The 21,041-nt window shown below is 45.5% G+C and overlaps 1 protein-coding gene across 1 annotated transcript in view; it reads right to left on the bottom strand.

The window, feature by feature from the left end:
• The window catches only part of LOC141213639 (uncharacterized), a 31,516-nt gene extending 14,286 nt beyond the window's left edge, over positions 1-17,230 (bottom strand). Inside the window, exons 1-5 of the mRNA XM_073665251.1 lie at positions 17,149-17,230; positions 10,738-10,887; positions 10,429-10,608; positions 10,216-10,339; positions 10,035-10,132 (exon numbers count right to left, since the gene is read on the bottom strand). Coding sequence (XP_073521352.1) covers positions 10,035-10,132; positions 10,216-10,339; positions 10,429-10,608; positions 10,738-10,815 — 480 coding nt within the window. The 5' untranslated portion in view covers positions 10,816-10,887; positions 17,149-17,230. The remainder of the gene's footprint in view (positions 1-10,034; positions 10,133-10,215; positions 10,340-10,428; positions 10,609-10,737; positions 10,888-17,148) is intronic.
• Positions 17,231-21,041: the final 3,811 nt, after the last annotated feature.

Raw genomic sequence — 21,041 nt, 5'->3', positions numbered from 1 at the left:
CAGTCTTCTTTTTTTTTTTTTTAACCAATTATTTTTATTTAGGTTTCAAAAATTTACAGCAAACAGTTATCAATATACATATAACAATTCACATAACGTGTAGTAATACAGTCAAAACCCTCTCCCCCCTCCCCCCTCCCGCCAATACTCCTTATGCCGGGCATACCTGGGAACATTGACAATCATATTACCGCCATCCATGCGGACCATATTTTCCCAAAAGTTCTCTCTCCATGCCTCCGCCTGTAAATGCTTTCCTCTAAATGCATTACCGTACGTGTCTGAGCAATAAATTCCCTCCTAGTGGGGGGTTCCGAATCTGTCCATTTTCGTGCTATTAGTTTGCGTGCCACATATAGCAATCGCGCTATCGCCACTTTGTAATGTTCTGAGACAGGTATTCCATCCACCTCCCCCAAAACACACAGCACCGGGTTTCTGTCAATTGTACATGTATAAGCCCTCTCAATTTTGTTAACAACGACCAACCAATAAGCCACTAGCCGTGGGCATGACCATAGCATGTGTAGCAGTCCGGCCTGGTCCGTGCCACATCTAGGGCAACTGGAATCTCCCCTCAAGCCCGCCTTGTACAGGCGCAGCGGTGTTTTGTATGTCCTATGTATTATGTATAATTAGGAGATCCGTGCCTGCTCGCTTAGAGAGACCTTCGGGACATATTCTAGAATTGCCTCCCATTGTTCTGTTGTGAGGGTACCCACCTCCCTTTCCCATTTACTCTTTGCAATGAAGTGATTTCCCCCCAGATAGGAGTGCAGTAGGTCATGATATAAGCTCGATATGACTCCCCTCGTCCCTCCCTTCATACATACAGAGTCTAGTACAATGTCACCCTGAACCATCATGGCTCCCAATCCACACTGTGCCCTCCAAGCATGTCGAAGCCTATAGTATTGAAATCCCCATACCAAAGGCAAATCAAATTCTTCTCTCAATTTCTCAAAGGTCTTCAGGTCCGTTCCACTCTGCAGCTGGCACACATATCTCACTCCTTGCGCCTTCCAATTGCCCATTTGACACAGCTTATTAAGTTCCGGCAGATGTTCATTGCCCAACACCGGTGAGTACTTAGTCAGCCCGTCCACCCCCCTGATCTTTTTAATAGTGTCCCATACCTTCTGAGTCAAGCCTAAGGTAGGATATATTGCTCCCAATTTCTTAAAGGTACCATCCTCTAACGCCTGGACCAGTGGGCGTCTCCCCGACACATGTACCAGCACCCGGCAAGCTGCCCCTCCACAATCGGGTTCTCTCCATCCCCTGACATGCTGGCCCTGTACTGCCAAGAAATAGACCCAGGGATTGGGTGCGGCCAATCCTCCCTCCTCCTTCCCATTTTGCAGCGTTCCCAATTTAATCCTTGCCTGCCTCTTGCCCCATATCAAGGATCTGAAGATAGAATCAATACCCTGAAACCGTTTTTTTGGTAGCCATATCGGTGAGTTGTGCAAAAGGTACATTAGTTGTGGCATAAGGACCATCTTAATCAGGTTAGTTCTACCCGTCACCGTCAAAGCAAATTGGCACCATGCGCCTATTTTCTTTTTAAATTTCTCTAGCAGAGGAACTAAATTCAGATCCGTGAATCGTGTCAATGGAAGCGCCACCCATATCCCAAGGTATTTAAATTGTGAAACCAGCTGGAGCTGCTTCCCCCTCTCATCTATCTCCTCCGCTTTTATTGGTCTATCTACAGCCATGACATAAGACTTGTGCCAGTTTATCTCCAGTCCCGAAATGCTCCCAAAGTGTTTAATTACATCCATCGTGCACCCCAATGTCTCTCCTGCATTTTCCAGAAATAACAGGATGTCATCGGCATACAGTGATATTTTTTCTTCCAGCCTCCCAAATTTAAATCCGACCACTCCTCTCTCAGCTCTTATTTTGGCCGCCAGGGGCTCCACTGCCACCGCAAACAATAGCGGGGACAGCGGGCACCCCTGCCTTGTGCCCCTATGTAAGTCAAACATCCCGGACCGTTCACCATTCACCTTAACTACCGCCCTTGGGGATGAGTACAATAACTTCACCCAGGCCATGAATGCGGGGCCAAATCCCATTATTTCCATGATTTTCCATAAATATTTCCATTCCACGCTATCAAATGCTTTTCTAGCGTCCAATGACATCACTATTCTCCCGCCACCATTATCAGCAGGCAGCTGCATATTAAGAAATAATCTTCTCAAGTTAACAGCCGTGGAGCGGTTGGGCATAAAGCCCGACTGGTCCTCGTGAATAACAGTATGCGCAACCCCGGTGAGCCGGGTGGCCAGGATCTTAGCGAGTATTTTGACATCCGTTGTCAACGATATGGGCCTATACGACTCCGCATCCATGGGGTCTTTCCCCTCCTTTGGCAGAACCACTATCACCGCTTCCTCCATTGATCTCGGTAACGCCCCCTTCACCAAAGCCTCATCAAACACAGATTTCAATTTTGGAGCTAGCAGTTCCACCAGCTCCCTGTACACCTCCCCAGGTAGACCATCAGCACCCGGTGATTTGTTATTGGGCATAGACAGAATTGCACATTCCACCTCCTCCACACTCACAGGTTCATCCAACCTCATCCTATCTTCCTCAGACAATTTAGACAGTGAGATGCCTTCCAAAAATTCCTCTACGGCCCCCTCCGTGTCCCGTACTCTTGAATTGTACAGTGCCATGTAATATTCCTTGAAGACCTCCAATATGTCCTTTGTGTCTGTCAGAGTCGTCCCCGTTTGGTCTCTCAACCTGTACACCCTGGAAGACTCCCTCTGTGCCGCAGATATCACCGCCAACAAGCGACCCACTCTCTCTCCTTCCTCAAAGAATTGGGCTTGCTGAAATGCCCTTTTCCTCTCAGCTTGCATCATGTGCAGTTTATTAACTGCCTCCTGTGCCAATTTTAGTCTATTGTGAGCTACACTCGTTGGCGCCAAAATCATGTCTGCCTCTGCCCTTGTCAAGTCATCCTTTATTTGTTGATCTGCCAATTTAGTTTTGGTCTTACACCGTGAGATCTCACTTATAAAGAGTCCCCTCGTAAATGCCTTCATAGCCTCCCACACCACTGTGGCCTCAGCACTCCCTTCATTCACTTGGAAGAAGTGCTCTAGTTCTTTGGTTATGCCACCCATATCCACCACTTTAAGCCACGTCGGGTGAAGACGCCAACCTCCCCTCTGACCCTGAGCAGATCCCACTAGAAGCGTGACAACCATAGGACTATGATCCGATAGAGTCCTCTGTAGGTATTCCACCTCCCCAACCATCCCATCCATAGCAGTATCCCCAAAAGCCAGGTCTATCCTTGACAGTGTTCCGTGTGTAGCCGAATGACACGAGAAGGTCCTCTTACCCTCATTTCGTACTCTCCACAGATCCACCAGCCCCAGCTCCCCCACGTAGGTGCCAAATGCAGTCATTCCGTCCCGTCTAGCTTCCATACCTGCCGGACGTACTTTATCCCAGTAATCATTCATGGTGTTGTTAACATCTCCCATAATCAACATCGGAGAATCCCCCCATCTGGCCGTCAAGTCCATTACTGCTTGAAGTTCCTTTTTAGAATAAGGTGGAGGGATATATAAAGCCACTAAAATCATTTTGTGTCCATACAATCTGCACGCAATCCATACATACTGCCCTTCACTGTCTACTTGCACTGCCAGCTCTTCATAATGTGCGTTTTTGTGTATTAGGACTGACACCCCCCTGGAGTACGAGGAATAAGTGGAATGATAGGTCTTTAACATCCACCCTCTCGATAGCCAGTGCCTAGTATCTCTAGTGAGATGGGTCTCCTGTAAGCACGCAATCATAGGATCACAAGATCTGATGTGATTCAGAACTGCTGCCCTCTTAATCCTGTCAGATATACCACGTACATTCCAACTTAAAATCCGAACCGTACGGTTACTCATTGTGCATTAGAAAAAACAATCCACCATCATCAAGTAACATCTTTCCATTTTGTTCCCAAGCATACCAGGTCAAACAGCATAAGCAACCCCATTTTCCCGCAAATCCAACCCATCCAACTCCCCCCCTCCCTCCCCCTCCCCCCACCCCCTCCCCCCACCCTTCTCTTGTCACTCTCTTCCCAACGTGAGAGTGGGAGCTCAAAGAACCTGAGCAACATCGTAGTATACCGCATATCAACATGCGCCGTGTCCTCCTCCAGCATTGGCAGTCTCTCCACCACATAATCAATAGTATGCATAGTCCCGAACCATTAATCAAACAAATTAACTATAAAACTATAAAACGTAGATCCCAGCGGCGGTTTCTCCCCCTCCTCTGCGGTTTCGCAGAGCAATGCAGAGCCACAACCCTGTCCAGTGGTCAGGATAGCAGGGTCGTGCATTCACCGTGCCGAGTCCTCAGCTTCTCTCAATTTGCTCCGGTTCCGCTCCAACCACGAGGCGGCCTCTACCGGTGACGGGAAAAAATTGACCTTTCCAAAGGCTTCCACTCTTAATTTGGCAGGATAAATTGTAGAGTATTTCACATTCAAAGAGCGGAGCTGTTTCTTCACTTCACCATACCGTAGCCGCAGCTTTTGCACCTCAGCCGAGTAATCCGGGTATATTTCAATGCGTTTGCCCTCCAGGGTAAGATCTGTCAATTTTCTGGCCTTACGTAAGATAGTGTCCCGGTCTCTGCAGTTCAGGATTCTGGCTAACATCGTACGAGGGCCCTCTCCAGGCACTGGGGGTCTCATGGGCACTCAATGGGCACGCTCCACAGCAAACACCCTCGACAGGATATTAGACCCAAACTTTCCCAGCAGCCAGGTTTCAACAAAGGTCGTGGGGTCAGCACCCTCAGCTCTTTCAGGGATGCCCACAATACGCAAATTGTTCCTGCGTGACCGGTTTCCCAGGTCATCGTTTTTGTTAGCCACTACCGTGATCCTCTGAGTGTGCTGTTGCTGCGTCTTTTGCACTGAGGTTAAATGATCTTCTGTTACACCAACTCTGCCCTCCACCTCAGTCAATCTGGCTGTAACTTTCTGCATAGAAGCCTCAATGCCTCCCATGTCGGCTTTCAGACCATTCACCTGCTTTGTCAGAGCAGTTAAAGCAGTCTTGCAGTATAAGACAGCCTGGAATACATCTCGCAGAGTCGGCTCTGCCTCATCTGAACTTTCAGCTGCCAGCACAGTGTCACCATCCCCCTCCTCCTGCTGTTCATTATGTAGCACAGGCACAGGCATCTCCTCACCATCTTCCTCCTCATCTCCATGCTTCTCACTGCCTTCACTTCCTTCTTCATCTGCCTTCATGCCCCTCGCATACCTGTGCAGTTGTGCTGAAGCCTCCAGCCTCCGTGCATAGGCTGTGTTCCTCCTTCCCGCCTCTTCCTCTGTCTCGGTGCCATCTTGGGCTGAGGCACTGCTGCAGGCCCCGGCATCCTTCTGCCTTTTGCGGCCCATGTTGGACTCTCTGAGTCTGGCAGAAGCTCGCCTCTGACTCCCGGGACCCTCAGACAGCAGTTCCTGATAAGGGATTTGGCTGGTTCGGGCTCTGTGCAGGATAATTGAAGCTAATGGTGGTGGAGAGGCACTGCCACCCGACCTCTCACATCAAGAGCTAGGCCACACCCCCCCAAACAGTCTTCAGACCTAACAGTACCTCCACCCTTAGGTGCTGGCGGTGTAAGGTCCCGGACATGTGGTTGCTAATTGCCCCCTGACTACGGAACCCATGGACTGCGGATATAGCCGCCGGGTATCAATGTATGCCCAGACCGTCTGCAAGGTACTGGTTAATGGGTACCCCACGGAGGCCCTCCTGGACTCAGGGAGCCTTGTGACTTTGGTACATTGGTCGCTGGTGGCAGGAGACAACCCCAGTGGACGGCCCGTCGGGGTTGTGTGTATCCATGGGGACCTCCGAGAGTACCCAACTGAGGAGGTAGCCTTGTCCACGCCGTGTGGAGAAATAAAACATGTGGTAGGGGTGGTAAAAACTCTTCCCTATGGGACTGTGTTGGGAAGAGACTTGCCCCTGTTCTGGACTCTGTGGAAAAACAAAATCTACTCTCCCCCGGTAAAATGTATTACAGGCGTTATACCCGATGAAACGGAGTCAGGGGAACCTGCCGTAGGGGTGTCCAACCTAGGGACAGAGTGTGACCCCGATAGGTTTCCCTTAGAGGTGCTGGCAGGAGAGGTCGAGGAGATCCCATCGATCCCTGAGCTGGAAGGGTCCCGGGCCACATTTGGGACGGCTCAGCTACAGGATCCCACCCTGGCTCAGACGCGGGAAAGGGTGGTAGAGGTAAATGGCATAGCTCAACGGCCCGATGCAGATACTGTATTTCCACGCATGGTAATCAACGGTGAGTTGCTCTATAGGATAGATAAGATCAGGGACGAGGTTGTGGAACAGTTAGTGGCACCTCAGTCGTACTGTCGGGCGATTCTGGAGATGGCACACTCACACCTGCTGGGTGGACACATAGGGGTAAAAAAAGACGCTAGAAGGTATCTTACCGTGGTTCTTTTGGCCTGGGGTTTACGCGGAGTTTAGAAGGTACTGCGAATCTTGCCCCGAATGTCAGTTGACCACACCCACCGCAAGTTTCCGTAGCCCCTTGGTACCCCTGCCAGTGATAGAGGTACCTTTTGAACGGATTGCAATGGACTTTGTAGGGCCCATTGTAAAATCCGCCCGTGGCCACCAACATATACTGGTGGTCGTCGACTATGTCACCCGGTACCTGGAGGCTATACCACTACGCCACACCTCAGCAAAACTGATTGCACGGGAGCTGTTTGCTATGTTCTGTCGCCTTGGACTACCTAAGGAGATCCTGATGGATCAAGGGACCCCTTTTATGTCCAAAGTGACAAGGGAACTGTGTAAATTGCTAAAAATTAAACAATTGCGCACCTCGGTGTACCACCCTCTAACCGACGGGCTAGTAGAACGGTTCAATAAAACCCTCAAGTCCATGTTAAAAAAGGTGGTTTCTAAGGACGAGAGGGATTGGGACATGTTGCTACCCTATCTGATGTTCGCCGTCCGTGAGGTACCCCAGGCTTCCACAGGATTCTCTCCCTTTGAGTTATTGTACGGTAGACACCCTAGGGGTCTGTTGGACATAGCCAAAGAGACATGGGAACAAGAGCCGACTCTACATAGGAGTATAATTGAACACGTGGCTAGTATGCAGGACCGGATCGCGGCGGTCATGCCCATTGTGAAAGAACATCTGTTAGATGCCCAGGCAGCCCATAAGCGCACATATAATAAAAGGGCCAGAGTCAGGTCTTTTAACAAGGGCGATCGGGTGTTAGTTCTGGTACCCACAACCGAGAGTAAACTCATGGCCAAGTGGCAAGGGCCATATGAGGTTCGAGAAAAAGTGGGGGAGGTAAATTACCGGGTGTATCAGCCCGGAAGAAGGAAACCGGAGCAGCTTTACCATGTAAACCTGCTGAAACCTTGGAAAGACAGAGAGTGTTTCGTTTCAGACGTCACCCCGGGCATATCGCCAGAGAGTTCTCTACCTTCAGCCAGGGAAGCGTCCGAGGGGGAGGTCAGGATAAGTGAGGCCCTCACTAAACGGCAGCGACGGGAGGTTCGCTCAATGGTGCAGCACAATACCGACGTGTTCTCAGAGCTACCGGGTTGGACTACGGTGATCCAACATGACATTGTCACCGAACCTGGGGTAAGGGTGCGAATGAGACCGTACCGGGTACCCAAAGCCCGGAGGCAAGCCATTACGGCTGAGGTAAAACAAATGCTTCAGTTAGGCGTCATAGAGGAGTCACGGAGTGAGTGGGCTAGCCCCATCATACTGATTCCAAAACCAGACTGATTGTTACGCTTCTGTAACGATTTTCGGAAATTAAATGAAGTGTCAAAATTTGACCTCTATCCAATGCCCAGGGTGGACGATCTGATAGAGAGACTGGGGCAGGCCCAGTACTTTACCACGCTCGATCTCACCAAGGGTTACTGGCAGGTACCTCTCACTGATTCGGCAAAGGAAAAAACCGCCTTCGTAACTCCGGAAGGGTCTATACCACTATGTAGTCTTACCTTTTGGGTTACATGGGGCCCCGGCTATGTTCCAGAGATTGATGGACATAGTGCTAAAGCCTCATCAGGAGTACGCGTCCGCGTATTTAGAGGACATTATCATCTTTAGCACTGACTGGCATACGCACCTATCCCAGGTACAAGCGGTTCTGGATTCTCTCAGAACTGCGGGGTTAACGGCAAATAAAAAAAAATGTGCGATAGGGCTAGAGGAAGCCCGATATTTGGGGTATGTGATAGGAAGAGGAGCTATTAAACCCCAAATCAATAAAGTTGAGGCCATAAAAAACTGGCCTAAACCGTCAAGTACAAAGCAGGTGAGGGCGTTCCTTGGCATCCTGGGGTATTACCGCCAGTTGATACCTAATTTTGCTGGGCGAAAGGCGGCCCTGACTGATCTGTTGAAAGGGGAAAAAAAAATCGGTAATGGTTCAGTGGAACCCTAAGGCAGAAGAAGCTTTTCAGTCCATGAAGTTGGCCCTGTGGGGACAGCCGGTCCTCATTAGCCCCAACTTCAAGGAAACCTTCATTGTACAGACAGATGCCTCGGAGGTAGGCCTAGGAGCGGTATTGTCACAAAAAGTGAATGGTGAAGAGCACCCGGTCACCTACTTGAGTAGAAAACTTGTCCCGGCAGAGAAAATCTATAGCGTGGTAGAGAAGGAGTGTTTGGCTATTAAGTGGGCCTTGGAATCGCTACGTTATTATTTACTCGGGCGTCAGTTCCGCTTGGTGACGGACCACTCACCCTTGGCATGGATGAGAAATGCCAAGGAGAGGAATGCGCGAGTCACCAGGTGGTTCCTGTCACTGCAAAATTTCAGTTTTTCTGTAGAACATCGCCCTGGGAAGTCGCAGGGAAACACGGATGCCCTGTCCTGGGCACCCTGTATGATGGCAAATGTTCAACCCCACAAGTTTGAACAGAGGGGGGGATATGTGAGGCAGAGACTGGGATCGTATACGAGGGACGTTATATCTCCCCCAGAATGTGCACAGAGACCTATTAAAACCATTGGAGTGCATTGCAGTCACGGACACACCTGCAGCTGCAATGCAGGAATGAAGGTGAGCATGGACCTAGTCAGGCTATCTATCTAAGGCAGATTAGTAAAAACCTGGCAGGGCCTTCATTTCTGGGAGGAGGTCACAGGAGGCAACGGGGCGGCCTCCTCCCTCCAACCCGGGTTTTCCAGTGGCTCTTGCCACAAGTCCTTTAAAACCCATGCACTAAGGATTAGGGTTGTTCTATGTTGGAACCTGCTAGTGTAGAGGACATATTGATACTCGTGCTAGAGCAACTCCATTTTGTCTGCTCGCTTTAAAATCATGTTATTATCACTCCTTGCATAACATACATTCTTGCTTTCTCTTCCCATAGAACTTATCTCACACTAACCTTTTCTCAAGAGAACATTTTGTCGGACACTCTGTTATCTAACTTGTTTAGGCCAGGTTTGACCTTGTAAAATTTCCATAGTGCTTCAAACTAACAATGATAATATGACCATATATGTGTTTTCCGTAATAATTGTACTAACATCAGTTAGCCTATAGTATTGTAGTATGGCTGTAGAGTTGATTGGCTATTAGATATACTCAAAACAATATAAAATGCTAAGCAAAATAAACGGGATCACAGATTCTTTGAATCCTCCCAATACAGAACATTAGTGGCTGCAAAGGAGGCGCCAAAACTGCAGGGCGAGACATCCGAATATAGCAAGGCGAGTACACAAATACTCGCAGAATAACAAGTAACCCGAATAAAGTACTATCTGTGCGAATAGTAACGAATACACTCGCTCATCACTAGCGATCAGCTCTAATCCAGCCATCTCCATCATTCTCATTATACAAGTATAAACCATATAATTCTGGTGGATAAAACAAAACCGAACACAAGACCATCACAGCCATCTACACATCATAGTGGAGATCTCATGACACCTTCTCTCCATCTACCTGATGATCCTGAGGAATATTGGGATCTTCTTGTTTACAGTCCTGTGGAAGAAGAGGACAGGGACATCGCTCTGGTGTTGTCCTCTTACAGGATAGATCTAGAGGAAGCACATACAGGGACTGAATTCATTCTTTACATATAGACAATTATAGGCCGTGTGTATTGAGTTCTGTTTATTACCTGGTGATGTGAGGGGCTGAGGAACCTTCATCTTGATGTCCTTGTACAGATCTTTGTGTCCTTCTAAATACTCCCACTCCTCCATGGAGAAATAGACAGCGACATCCTGACATCTTATAGGAACCTGACACACACAATGATACAGTCATCCCCCCGATCCCTTCATAGCTTTACTATAAAATGATCCAGCATCCTCATTCCTAGCAGTGTCACCTCTCCAGTCAGCAGCTCAATCATCTTGTAGGTGAGTTCTAGGATCTTCTGGTCATTGATGTCCTCATGTATCAGGGGGTGAGGTGGAAGCTCCGCGATTGGGCTCAGGGTTCTTCGCCATCCCTCAGACAAAGGGTCCTGACAGCGCCCACTAGAGGTCTTCTTCACTACTGTGTAATCCTGATTATGGAGAGACACATTCAGAAATCTCACTACAGACATTTCCAGAGTCCTCACCTCTCCAGTTCTGTCCATCTGTTATTCCCATAGATAAGAATGATGTAATATGACGTCATCAGAATCTCTCACCTCTCCAGTAAGCCGGAAGAGGATCTCTAGGGTGAGGTGTAATATCCTCTCCGCCATCTTGTCTGTGTCCATATTCATCTCTGATGGGTAAATCAGGAAAATTCTCTTATATAGAAGATCTTCACTGAGAGGATCCGATATTATAGAGACCTGAATGAGAAGTTGAGCAGATGTAACGTCATAAAAACCCTGTGTAATAATACAATTACTGGAGATAATAAGGGAAACATTTGAGGAGATTTATGTTTTACAGTATCTAGTTTTCTTCTTTACATCTACTAATAAAACCTATATATTTTAGGCCACAGACAACAAGCAGTTCTTCCTCAGAATCTGCAAGTGAATACCTTTCTCATAGACTCATCTTCCTTATTGCTAATTCTCGTCTCATTTACTGACACTGGAATCGGCATTAGCAATACTGCAGGAGATATTCATTACACGTGACATGAGAAATAATTACTTCATGATGAGGACGACATCTTCATCTTCCACTACAGCTCTATAAACGTATTTGGCCAGAGTCAGTCACTGACAACATCACCACCGGCCGTCTATATGTTTCCCGTCTTCACCAGACTGTCATCTTCTATCACGTTAGATCTCAGGTCTGATTCACACTCAGAAGTTTGAGGCATTTATAAAAGCTTGTTTGTAAGAACACAACGACAGGAGTTATTTGATACCAAAGTCTCCATGTACAGTGTATTATGGGGTTTATTTTTGGCCTTAGGCTTTCCTATATTACAAGAAAAACTCCATAAAAAAGCAGATATTAAAATCAGAAAAAAAGGAGGAATGATCCAGCGTATCAGGATATAAACTTGAATAACACATAGCTTTTATTGAGCCATTAAAAAATGCTGCTACCACCATAATAAGTCTTAGTGCACACAAGGATCACAGCTGTCTCGACCTATGCGTTTCGACATGCAGTCTTAATCATGGTCTGTCTGAACTGTGGTCTAGTGAGCATATAAAGGTAGGCTGTAATTAAAGATAATAGTTATGTGCTCACTAGTCTCTGTGGTCAGTATGATTAGCATAGACAAAAGTAAAATAAAAACGTTAGTGACACATATTATTACCCTCTAAAATTAATATCATTGACATGTAGAAAAAATAAAAATATTTGTGATTCAAATATAGAATAAATATAAAAACTAGCGGTATACCATGTCCAAGGTGTAAACAAAACTGTCATTAATATTGTAGCATTAGATCCTGCCTGAGATTCAATCCAAAGGGTACTCGGGTTTCTAACATAAAAATCCAATATGGTTCCCTATTTAGCAGTTTGCGTCTATGGTCTCCCCCCCGGATAGGTCTATACACTCTTTCTATGCCTTGAAATTTCAGTGCTGAAACTTCCCATTTATGGAACGTTCGGAAATGTGTTGACGCTGCTGAAATATTTGTGGCCAAAGGATTAACCACATCAGATATGTGCCCTCTAACCCGTAGTATTAAAGGGCCGGTAGTACAACCAATGTATTGGATCTTACATGTAATATATTCAACAAGGTATATAAGCCAGAGTGTGCAGCAATTAATAAAGTCATGTATTTTGTGTATACGATTATTATGCAGTGAGGTAAAAGTATCCTTTGTCACTGTGTGTGAACACGCTTTACAGCGGCTCGCTCCGCATTTGAAAAAACCACTAAGGTTTAACCAGGTAGTAGATTCAGAATGCCTATGCTCCTCACTCAGGAAAAGACTGGGGGACAGGATGGTACCACTGCCACAAACCGAATATCCTTGGTAAGAATTGTATTAAGCCCCGGATCCTGGTGTAACATTGGTATGTATTTCTTTATAATGGACATCACTTTGTTATACTGCGGACTATAAGTTGTAGAGAAGTTTCACATCCCAAACCTTTTTTCCGCTCCTTATTTTTTAGAAGATCCTTACGTTCTAGGCTCGATACCATTTTGTATGATTTTATAAGATTCCAATCAGGATAACCTCTGTTTGCCAATCTGTCATAAACTTCACTGGCTTCCATATCAAACGCAGTATTATCCGTACAATTTAGTTTCGCCCTAATTAACGCCCTATATGGAATATTGCGCTTGATATGCAGCGGATGGTAAGAATTGGCCTGCAGAATACTGTTACTGGCAATCTCTTTTCATATGGTGTTATTTTTACAGTATTGAGATATTTGTCACCGTTCAATTTAAGATCCAAAAAATTTATTTCTCTAGAATCAAAACAATGTGTGAATCTCAAATTGAAATCATTGTTGTTGAGATTTTCTGCAAATTTCAACACCTCCTCCTGTGTGCATCCCCACATCAGGAGGAGGTCGTCAATAAAGCGACCGTACCATATGATTTTTGGGCTGTAAATATTGCTCTCATTGGAAATGTGTTGCTCCTCCCATTTGGACATTAATCCAATGACGGCGAAAATTTGCTACCCATTCTTACTCCTCTCCTTTGTAAAAAAAAAAAAAAATTGGGATTGTCAAAGCAGAAATAATTAAGATCAAGAAGAAATTTGACACGATAATGAAATCTTTTATTTCGACTGTATAGGTGCTATAGGTATCCAAGTGATAGTTCAGGCTAGTTAATGCTACACTCTGTGGTATGGATGGATATAGAGCTACACACGTGGTCAAAATTGTTGGTACCCCTCGTTTAATTAAAGAAAAACTCACAATGGTCGCAGAAATACCTTGACTCTGACAAAAGTAATAATAAATTAAAAATATTAGAAAATGAACAAATGAAAGTCAGACATTGCATCTCAACCCTGCTTCCACAGAATTTAAAAAAAAATTAAACTCATGAAATAGGCCTGGACAAAAATGATGGTACTCTTAACTTAATATTTTGTTGAACAACCTTTTGAGGCAATCACTGCAATCAAACGATTCCTGTAACTGTCAATGAGACGCCTGCACGTCTCGAAAGGTATTTTGGCCTCTCCTCATGAGCAAACTGCTCCAGTTGTCTCGCGTTTGAAGGTTGCCTTTTCCAGACGGCATGTTTCAGCTCTTTCCAAGGATGCTCAATAGGATTTAGGTCAGGGCTCATAGAAGGCCACTTCAGAATAGTCCAATGTTTTCCTCTTAGCCATTCTTGGGTGTTTTTAGCTGTGTGTTTTGGGTCATTATCCTGTTGCAAGACCCATGACCTGCGACTGAGACCAAGCTTTCTGACACTGGGCAGCACATTTCTCTCTAGAATCCCTTGATAGTCTTGAGATTTCATTGTACCCTGCACAGATTCAAGACACCCTGTGCCAGATGCAGCAAAGCAGCCCCAGAACATAACAGAGCCTCAACCATGTTTCACAGTAGGGACAGTGTTCTTTTCTTGATATGCTTCATTTTTCAGCCTGTGAACATAGAGTTGATGTGCATTGCCAAAAACTTTCATTTTTGTCTCATCTGTCCATAGGACATTCTCCCAGAAGCTTTGTCGTTTGTCAACATGTAGCTTGGCAAATTCCAGTCTGGCTTTTTTATGATTTTTTTTCAACAATGGTGCTCTCCTTGGTCCTCTCCCATGAAGTCAACTTTGGATCAAACGACGGATGGTGCGATCTGACACTGATGTTCCTTGAGCTTTAAGTTCACCTTTAATCTCTTTAGAAGTTATCCTGGGCTCTTTTTTGTTACCATTCGTATGATCCGTCTCTTTGATTTGTCATCAATTTTCCTCCTGCGGCCACGTCCAGGGAGGTTGGCTACAGTCCCATGGATCTTAAATTTCTGAATAATATGTGCACCTGTAGTCACAGGAACATCAAGCTGCTTGGAGATGATTTTATAACCTTTACCTTTAACATGCTTGTCTATAATTTTCTAATCTCCTGAGACTACTTTTTCCTTTGCTTCCTCTAGTCCATGTTGAGTGTGGTACACACCATGTCAGCAAACAGCACAGTGAGTATCTGTAGCCCTATATACAGGCCCGCTGACTGATTACAAGATTGTAGACACCTGTGATGCTAATTAGTGGACACAACTTGATTTAACATGTCCCTTTTGTCACATTATTTTCAGGGGTACCATATTTTCTGTCCAGGCCTATTTCATGAGTTTATTTTTTTTCAAAATTCTGTGGAAGCAGGGTTGAAAAGCAATGTCTGACTTTCATTTGTCATTTTCATAGGTTTTTAATTTATTATTACTTTTGTCAAATTCGAGTTATTTCTGTGACCATTGTGGGTTTTTCTTTCATTAAACGAGGGGTACCAACAATTTTGACCACGTGTGTATAATAACGCATAATAGCCAGTGATAATTTTCTTGCTATAGAAAAATCTTTAAATACAGTAGCCACAAATTTAGAGTCACTAATGTAGCTGGGAATTTCTTGCACTAGTGGTTGAAGATAGAAATCTATCTACACACTCAGTCTATCTCCCATAGAACCTAAGCCCGCTACTATTGGTCTGGGTGGTGGTGGAAATATGTTTTTGTGGTTCTTAGGAAATTAATGATATATAGGTATGAAAGGTTGTTCCACATAGAGCTGTTCCGCCAGTTTTTTTATCCAAGGCTCCTGTACTCAAACCTTCTTGTAGCAATATAAATTCCATATTGAAATCATTGGTGGGGTCTCTGGTTAGTTCCAAATACACATCAGTGTTTTTTGTTTCTTAAATTAATCAAATTGAGCTTGAGCTAAATAGAATTTAATACCACTATTGTGCCCCACTCGTCTGCTTGTCGCACTGTCAAACTCATATTAATTTTGAGTTCCCTCAGGGCAATTTTTTCTTTTCTAGTTAGATTGTTATTTTTATTTCCCTTATGAGTGATTTAATTATTTTAGAGAACCCAAATCCTTTTCAATAAGATCCTGAACTGGTCTAAAACCATGGAACGTGATTGAAGTGGATTAAAGGATGGATTTCCCTTATGAAACAGACCATTCAGAGAGGTATCAGATTTCATAGATTCCCTCTCCAATGATTTCAATTATAATAACACCTTTTGTTCTGAAAAAGATTTGTTAGGAGTAATATCAGAATTAACTGTTGCAACATCAGTAATATTTTCAACATCATTATCAGAGCTATCAAAATGACATTTCACAGTAAGGTTCCGCGCCAGTCTATTACCAGCCAAAATTGCTCTAAATACATCAAACTCATTGGTAGGGGCAAAACTTAGGCCTTTCGCTAAAAGTGATAATTGTTCCTCTGATAACACAAAACTGGACAAATTCCAAATCGGTAGCTCTAATAGCGGTGGTTTCTGTTCCGGGTGGTATATCTGTTTCCGCTTGTGTTTGCGGCCCCCCCTTCCTCCGTTTTTTGGCATGCTAGTAGATGTATTTTGCTGAGTACTTCTGCTGGTCATAAATTGCTGATTTTCACTTGCCGAGCTTACTGAGGAATCTGCATGTTCATCTGATGTAGGAAAGGTAGATGAAAAATCTGTAGAAACATCCATACCCTAGAAACTGATTTTGGCAGGTTTTATACGTTTGCAGGGACGTTTTCTTAGAATAGAAAATGGAGCTTTATTCCAATCATACACTTTGTTCTGTGAGTAATCCTCACTATCATGTTTGAATTTTGTTTTTTTAATGTTGATAAAATCTTCCATCTTCGCTAAATTAGCTTTCAGTTTGTCATTATGGCTAGTGAAATCCTGGTTGTGCACAAATTTTTCCAATGAGGATTGGATACCTTTTATTTCTGTTTTAGTTTTTGTAAATTCGAGCTCCTCATATTTCAGGATTAACCCATCAACTTCAATGAACAATCGCTAAGGATGCAGTTCTACTCTGTAATGTCTCATCATACAGGGCTGTGGCCACTTATTTTAGCCTTAATCCCCTTGGTATCATCTCCTTTTTCACATACATTTCCAGAGTTGGAAAATCCCAGCAGATTATTAATTCTTGTGATTTTTAAATCTCAGGCAGGATCTAATACTACAATATTAATGACAGTTTTGTTTACACCTTGGACATGGTATATCGCTAGTTTTTATATTTATTCTATATCTGTATCACAAATATTTTTATTTTTTCTACATGTCAATGATATTAATTTTAGAGGATAATAATGTGTCACTAACGTTATAATTTCACTTCTGTCTATGCTAATCATACTGACCACAGAGACTAGTGAGCACATGATAACTATTATCTTTAATTACAACCTACCTTTATATGCTCACTAGTCCACAGTTCAGACAGACCATGATTAAGACTGCACGTCGAAAAGCGCAGGTCGAGACAGCTGTGATCCTTGTGTGAACTAAGCCTTATTATGGCGGTAGCAGCATTTTTTAATGGCTCAATAAAAGCTATGTTTTATTCAAGTTCAAAGCCTGATACGCTGGGTCATTCCTCCTATTTTATGATTCATGAACCAGGCTGCTCTGGCTGGATCCGAGCGAGGCTGAGACTGCACCACACCCCAAAAACTTACCTTTTTTTCTCAGATATTAAAATGTTTCAAAAGAAAATTGGCACCAATAATTCTTGTAATAAGAAAAAAACCTGCAAAAAGGACAAGACACATATTGTTGCTTTTTAACATGTTAAACATTTGTTTTAAAAGAAATTAACTCTTTTGAGCACCAGAACAGATGTACACTGCAGGGATGGCACAGGTGCGGCTGCTACACCAACCTTGGCAGTCTAACCACTTGCTGCTGTCAAATGCAAACATGGCATCTAATAAGTAGTGTTGAGCATTCCGATACTGAAATATCGGGTATCGGCCGATATTCGCGGTATCGGAATTCCGATACTTTTACAATATCGAATACCGGAATCGGAAGTTCCCATAATGCCTGCGCTCTGCAGTGTCTCTGAAGGATGACAAGCTGGGTGGCAGCGCTCAGCTGAGATCCAGCCTGTCATCAGAATGCCATCCCAACGTGGGAGAATTCTCCTGATTGTTTAAAAGCCGGCGGGCGGTAAAAAGCCGCCGGCTTTTAAACAATCACACAGCCCCATACTGCTTCCCGGCAGCCTCCCACCTCGATCCTCCGCTCCTCTCGCCACCTCTAATCCCAATCGTAAGTTAGGACCGGGCGGGGAGCGCAGCACCAAGGAGCGGGGAGCGAAGGACCCGGGCGGGGAAGCCGGCAGTGAAAAGACTTCACCGCCAGCTTTCCCGTTCTGTGCTGCGCTTTCCCGCCGGTTATTTCAAATGAACAGCTGAGGTATCAGGTGATGCTGATCAGCTGTTCATTTGAAGTAGCCGTGGTGCCCTCAGAGGGTTCACGTGAGTTCATGCTTGACTGCATTGCATGAACTCACATGAACTTTCCCACGGCCACACAGGTCAGCCTCACCTCCCAGACCATCAGCCCGTCATGATTGGTGTGTGTGGGTGTCTGTGCGATGTCTGCGGGTGTGCGCGATGTCTGTGCGATGTGTGCGGGTGTGCGCGGTGTCTGTGCGATGTCTGCGAGTGTGTGCGGTGTCTGTGCGATGTCTGCGAGTGTGTGCTGTGTCTGTGCGATGTGTGCGGGTGTGTGCGTGCAGGCAGACATAGGCCGATGTGACACTACTACTCCCATCGGCCTATGTCTGTCCCCCGTCCACTCGTGCCAGCAGGATCAGCTCGATGGGAGCAGTAGTTCCCATCAGCCTGATCCTGCTATTTAAATTGCCCTACTGTGTCCCCAATAAATGTTAAATACATGTCATTGGTGGCCAGTGGTTACCTACAATAAATTAGTTCATACATTACTTGTCCCCGCCGATCGCCACCTAAAATAAAGTAAAAAATAAAAAACTACACCTATACTCACCTAGACACCTAATTCCCCGAAGCCTTCGATCTCCTGTAATAAAATATAAAATAATAAACCACAACCTTATCCTTACCCATCCGTAGTAGTCCACGAGTGTCCCACGAAGATCTCCAGTTTAGAGCAGCCACATAGAATGTGACCGCTCTGAACCGCTGCTGCCGCTAGAATGACGGGGCCGTAAAGCAGCCCCGTCATTGCATAAGCGGGTTCACCGGAGTTCAGGCAGCGCTGCTCCGGTCAGCTCCTTTACGGCCCTGCTGTATCGTGAGAAATTCCCACGGTACAGCAGTGCCGTAAAGGAGGTCTCTGGAGCAGCGCTGACTGAATGCACTCCGGTGACCTCAGTCAGTGGCTCCCGCTGCCGGGAGCGGACGTGTTCCCGGCAGCGTGAGCTTACAGCAGCCATGCACAGCTGTCACCATCTCCAGATGTGACAGCTGTGCATGGGAGATCAGCGCAGGAACGTGGACAGGTAACTATTTTTTTTTTTAGTAAACTAAAAATTAAATAAAATGGTGTGTTTTATTTCAAATAAATTATTTTTTTCTGGGTGTAGTGTGTTTTTTCTTTTTAACACTTTGTAGGTTAGTAATGGGGGTGTCTTATAGACGCCCATCATTACTAACCTGGGCTTCATGGCAGCTGGCGCTGACATGAACCCCAGCCCTATTACCCCCTGCCACCGCACCAGGGCAGCGTGGAAGAGCGAGGCTAAGTGCCAGAGTTGGCGCATCCTATGGATGCGCCATTTCTGGGGCGGCTGACGGCTGGTGTTTCTAGCCTGGGATGGGGCCAATATTCATGGCACCCTTCCTGGGCTATTAATATCAGTCCCCAGCTGTCTGCCTAGCCTTTGCTAGCTATTAAAATAGGGGGGACCCCACGTCATTTTTTTGGGGGGGGTCCCCCATTTTAATAGCTAGTAAAGGCTAGGTATTCAGCTGGGGGCTGATATTAGTAGCCTGGGGAGCTCCGTGGGTATTACCCCCTTCCCAGGCTTCAAACATCTGCCCCAGCTGTCTGCTTAACCTCCGCTAGAGACTAAAATTATGGGGGATCCCACGCCAATTTTTTTTTTAAATAAATCCTTTATTTTAACACTAAATGACATTTGAGGAGTTAATAAAGATGCAGTCCCTAAATTATTATTTATTTTTTAATTAATTTTTCCCAAAAATTTTGACGTGGGCTTTGCTATATTTTTGTATGCCAGCCAGGTACAGCATCCAGCTTCTATGAACGCGCCAATTTCCGGGGTGGCTGCGGACTGCAATTTGCAGTGGGGGGGGGGCCCAGAAAGCTTGGGCCTCCCTGCGCTGCAGATTCCATCCCCCAGCTGCCTAGTTGTACCTGGCTGGACACAAAAATAGGGAGAAGCCCCACGTATTTTTTTTTAAAATTATTTCATGAAATTCATGAAATAATTAAAAAAAAATTGATGTGGGGCTTCGCCCTATATTTGTGTCCAGCCAGGTACAGCAGGCAGGAATGGGCTGCCCCCAACCAACAGCTGCCTATTTGTACCTGGCCGGACACAACAATATAGGGAAGCCCTTTTTTCAAAAAATTATTTCATGAAATAATTTAAAAAAAATTGACGTGGAGCTTCGCACTATATTTGGGTCCAGCCAGGTACAGCAGGCAGGAACGGGCTGCCCCCAACCACCAGCTGCCTATTTGTACCTGGCCGGACACAACAATATAGGGAAGCCCTTTTTTTCTTAATTATTTCATGAATTTCATGAAATAATTTAAAAAAAAAATACGTGGAGCTTCGCCCTATTTTTGTGTCCAGCCAGGTACAACTAGGCAGCTGGGGGCTGGAATCTGCAGCGCAAGGAGACCCAAGCTTTCTGGGCCCCACCCGCTGCAAATTGCAGTCCGCAGCCGCCCTGGAAAATGGCGCGTTCATAGAAGCGCCATCTTCTGGCGCTGTACCCAACTCATCCAGGGCCCTGGTGCGGTGGCTCACTGGGTAATAAAGGGGTTAAGGCCAGCTTGGCATTATCAGCTGGCCCTAAGCCCGAAATTCATGGGGTCACGCCAATATTAGACATGACCACCATGAATTTCTAGTAAAGTATTTAAAAAAAACACAACACCCAGAATAAAGTCCTTTAATTGAAATAAACACACAATTCTTTATTGTTCTAAATTAAACTATACTTACCATCACGCCCATTCCAGCTGAAGCCAACGATCTCCTGCAATAAAAGAAAAATAATAAACCAACCTCATCCTTACCTTCCCATGGATCCCACGAGAGCTTCAGCTCTGCTACATCGAGATGACAGGCTGGACCGCAGCAGAACGCTGCCATCCAGCCTGTCATCCCGCAGACACTGAGAAGCGCAGGCTTGCTTGCGCTCCTCAGTGTCTCTCTGTGACGGCATCCAGATGAGCCGAGGTCATGTCCAATGAACTCGGCTCACCTCATGCACGTCACTGACAACGTGGGAAAATTCGCACGCTGAAGCGCTGAGTGCAGGAGAATTTTCCCACGCTGTCAGTGACGTGCATGAGGTGAGCCGAGTTCATTGTCGGCTCATCTGGA

Source organism: Phyllobates terribilis, unplaced genomic scaffold (assembly GCF_046119375.1).
Source record: "Phyllobates terribilis strain yellow unplaced genomic scaffold, ASM4611937v1 Scaffold_200__1_contigs__length_3551848, whole genome shotgun sequence".
Lineage (NCBI taxonomy): Eukaryota > Metazoa > Chordata > Amphibia > Anura > Dendrobatidae > Phyllobates > Phyllobates terribilis.
This window is presented reverse-complemented; position numbering and strand designations above follow the sequence as displayed.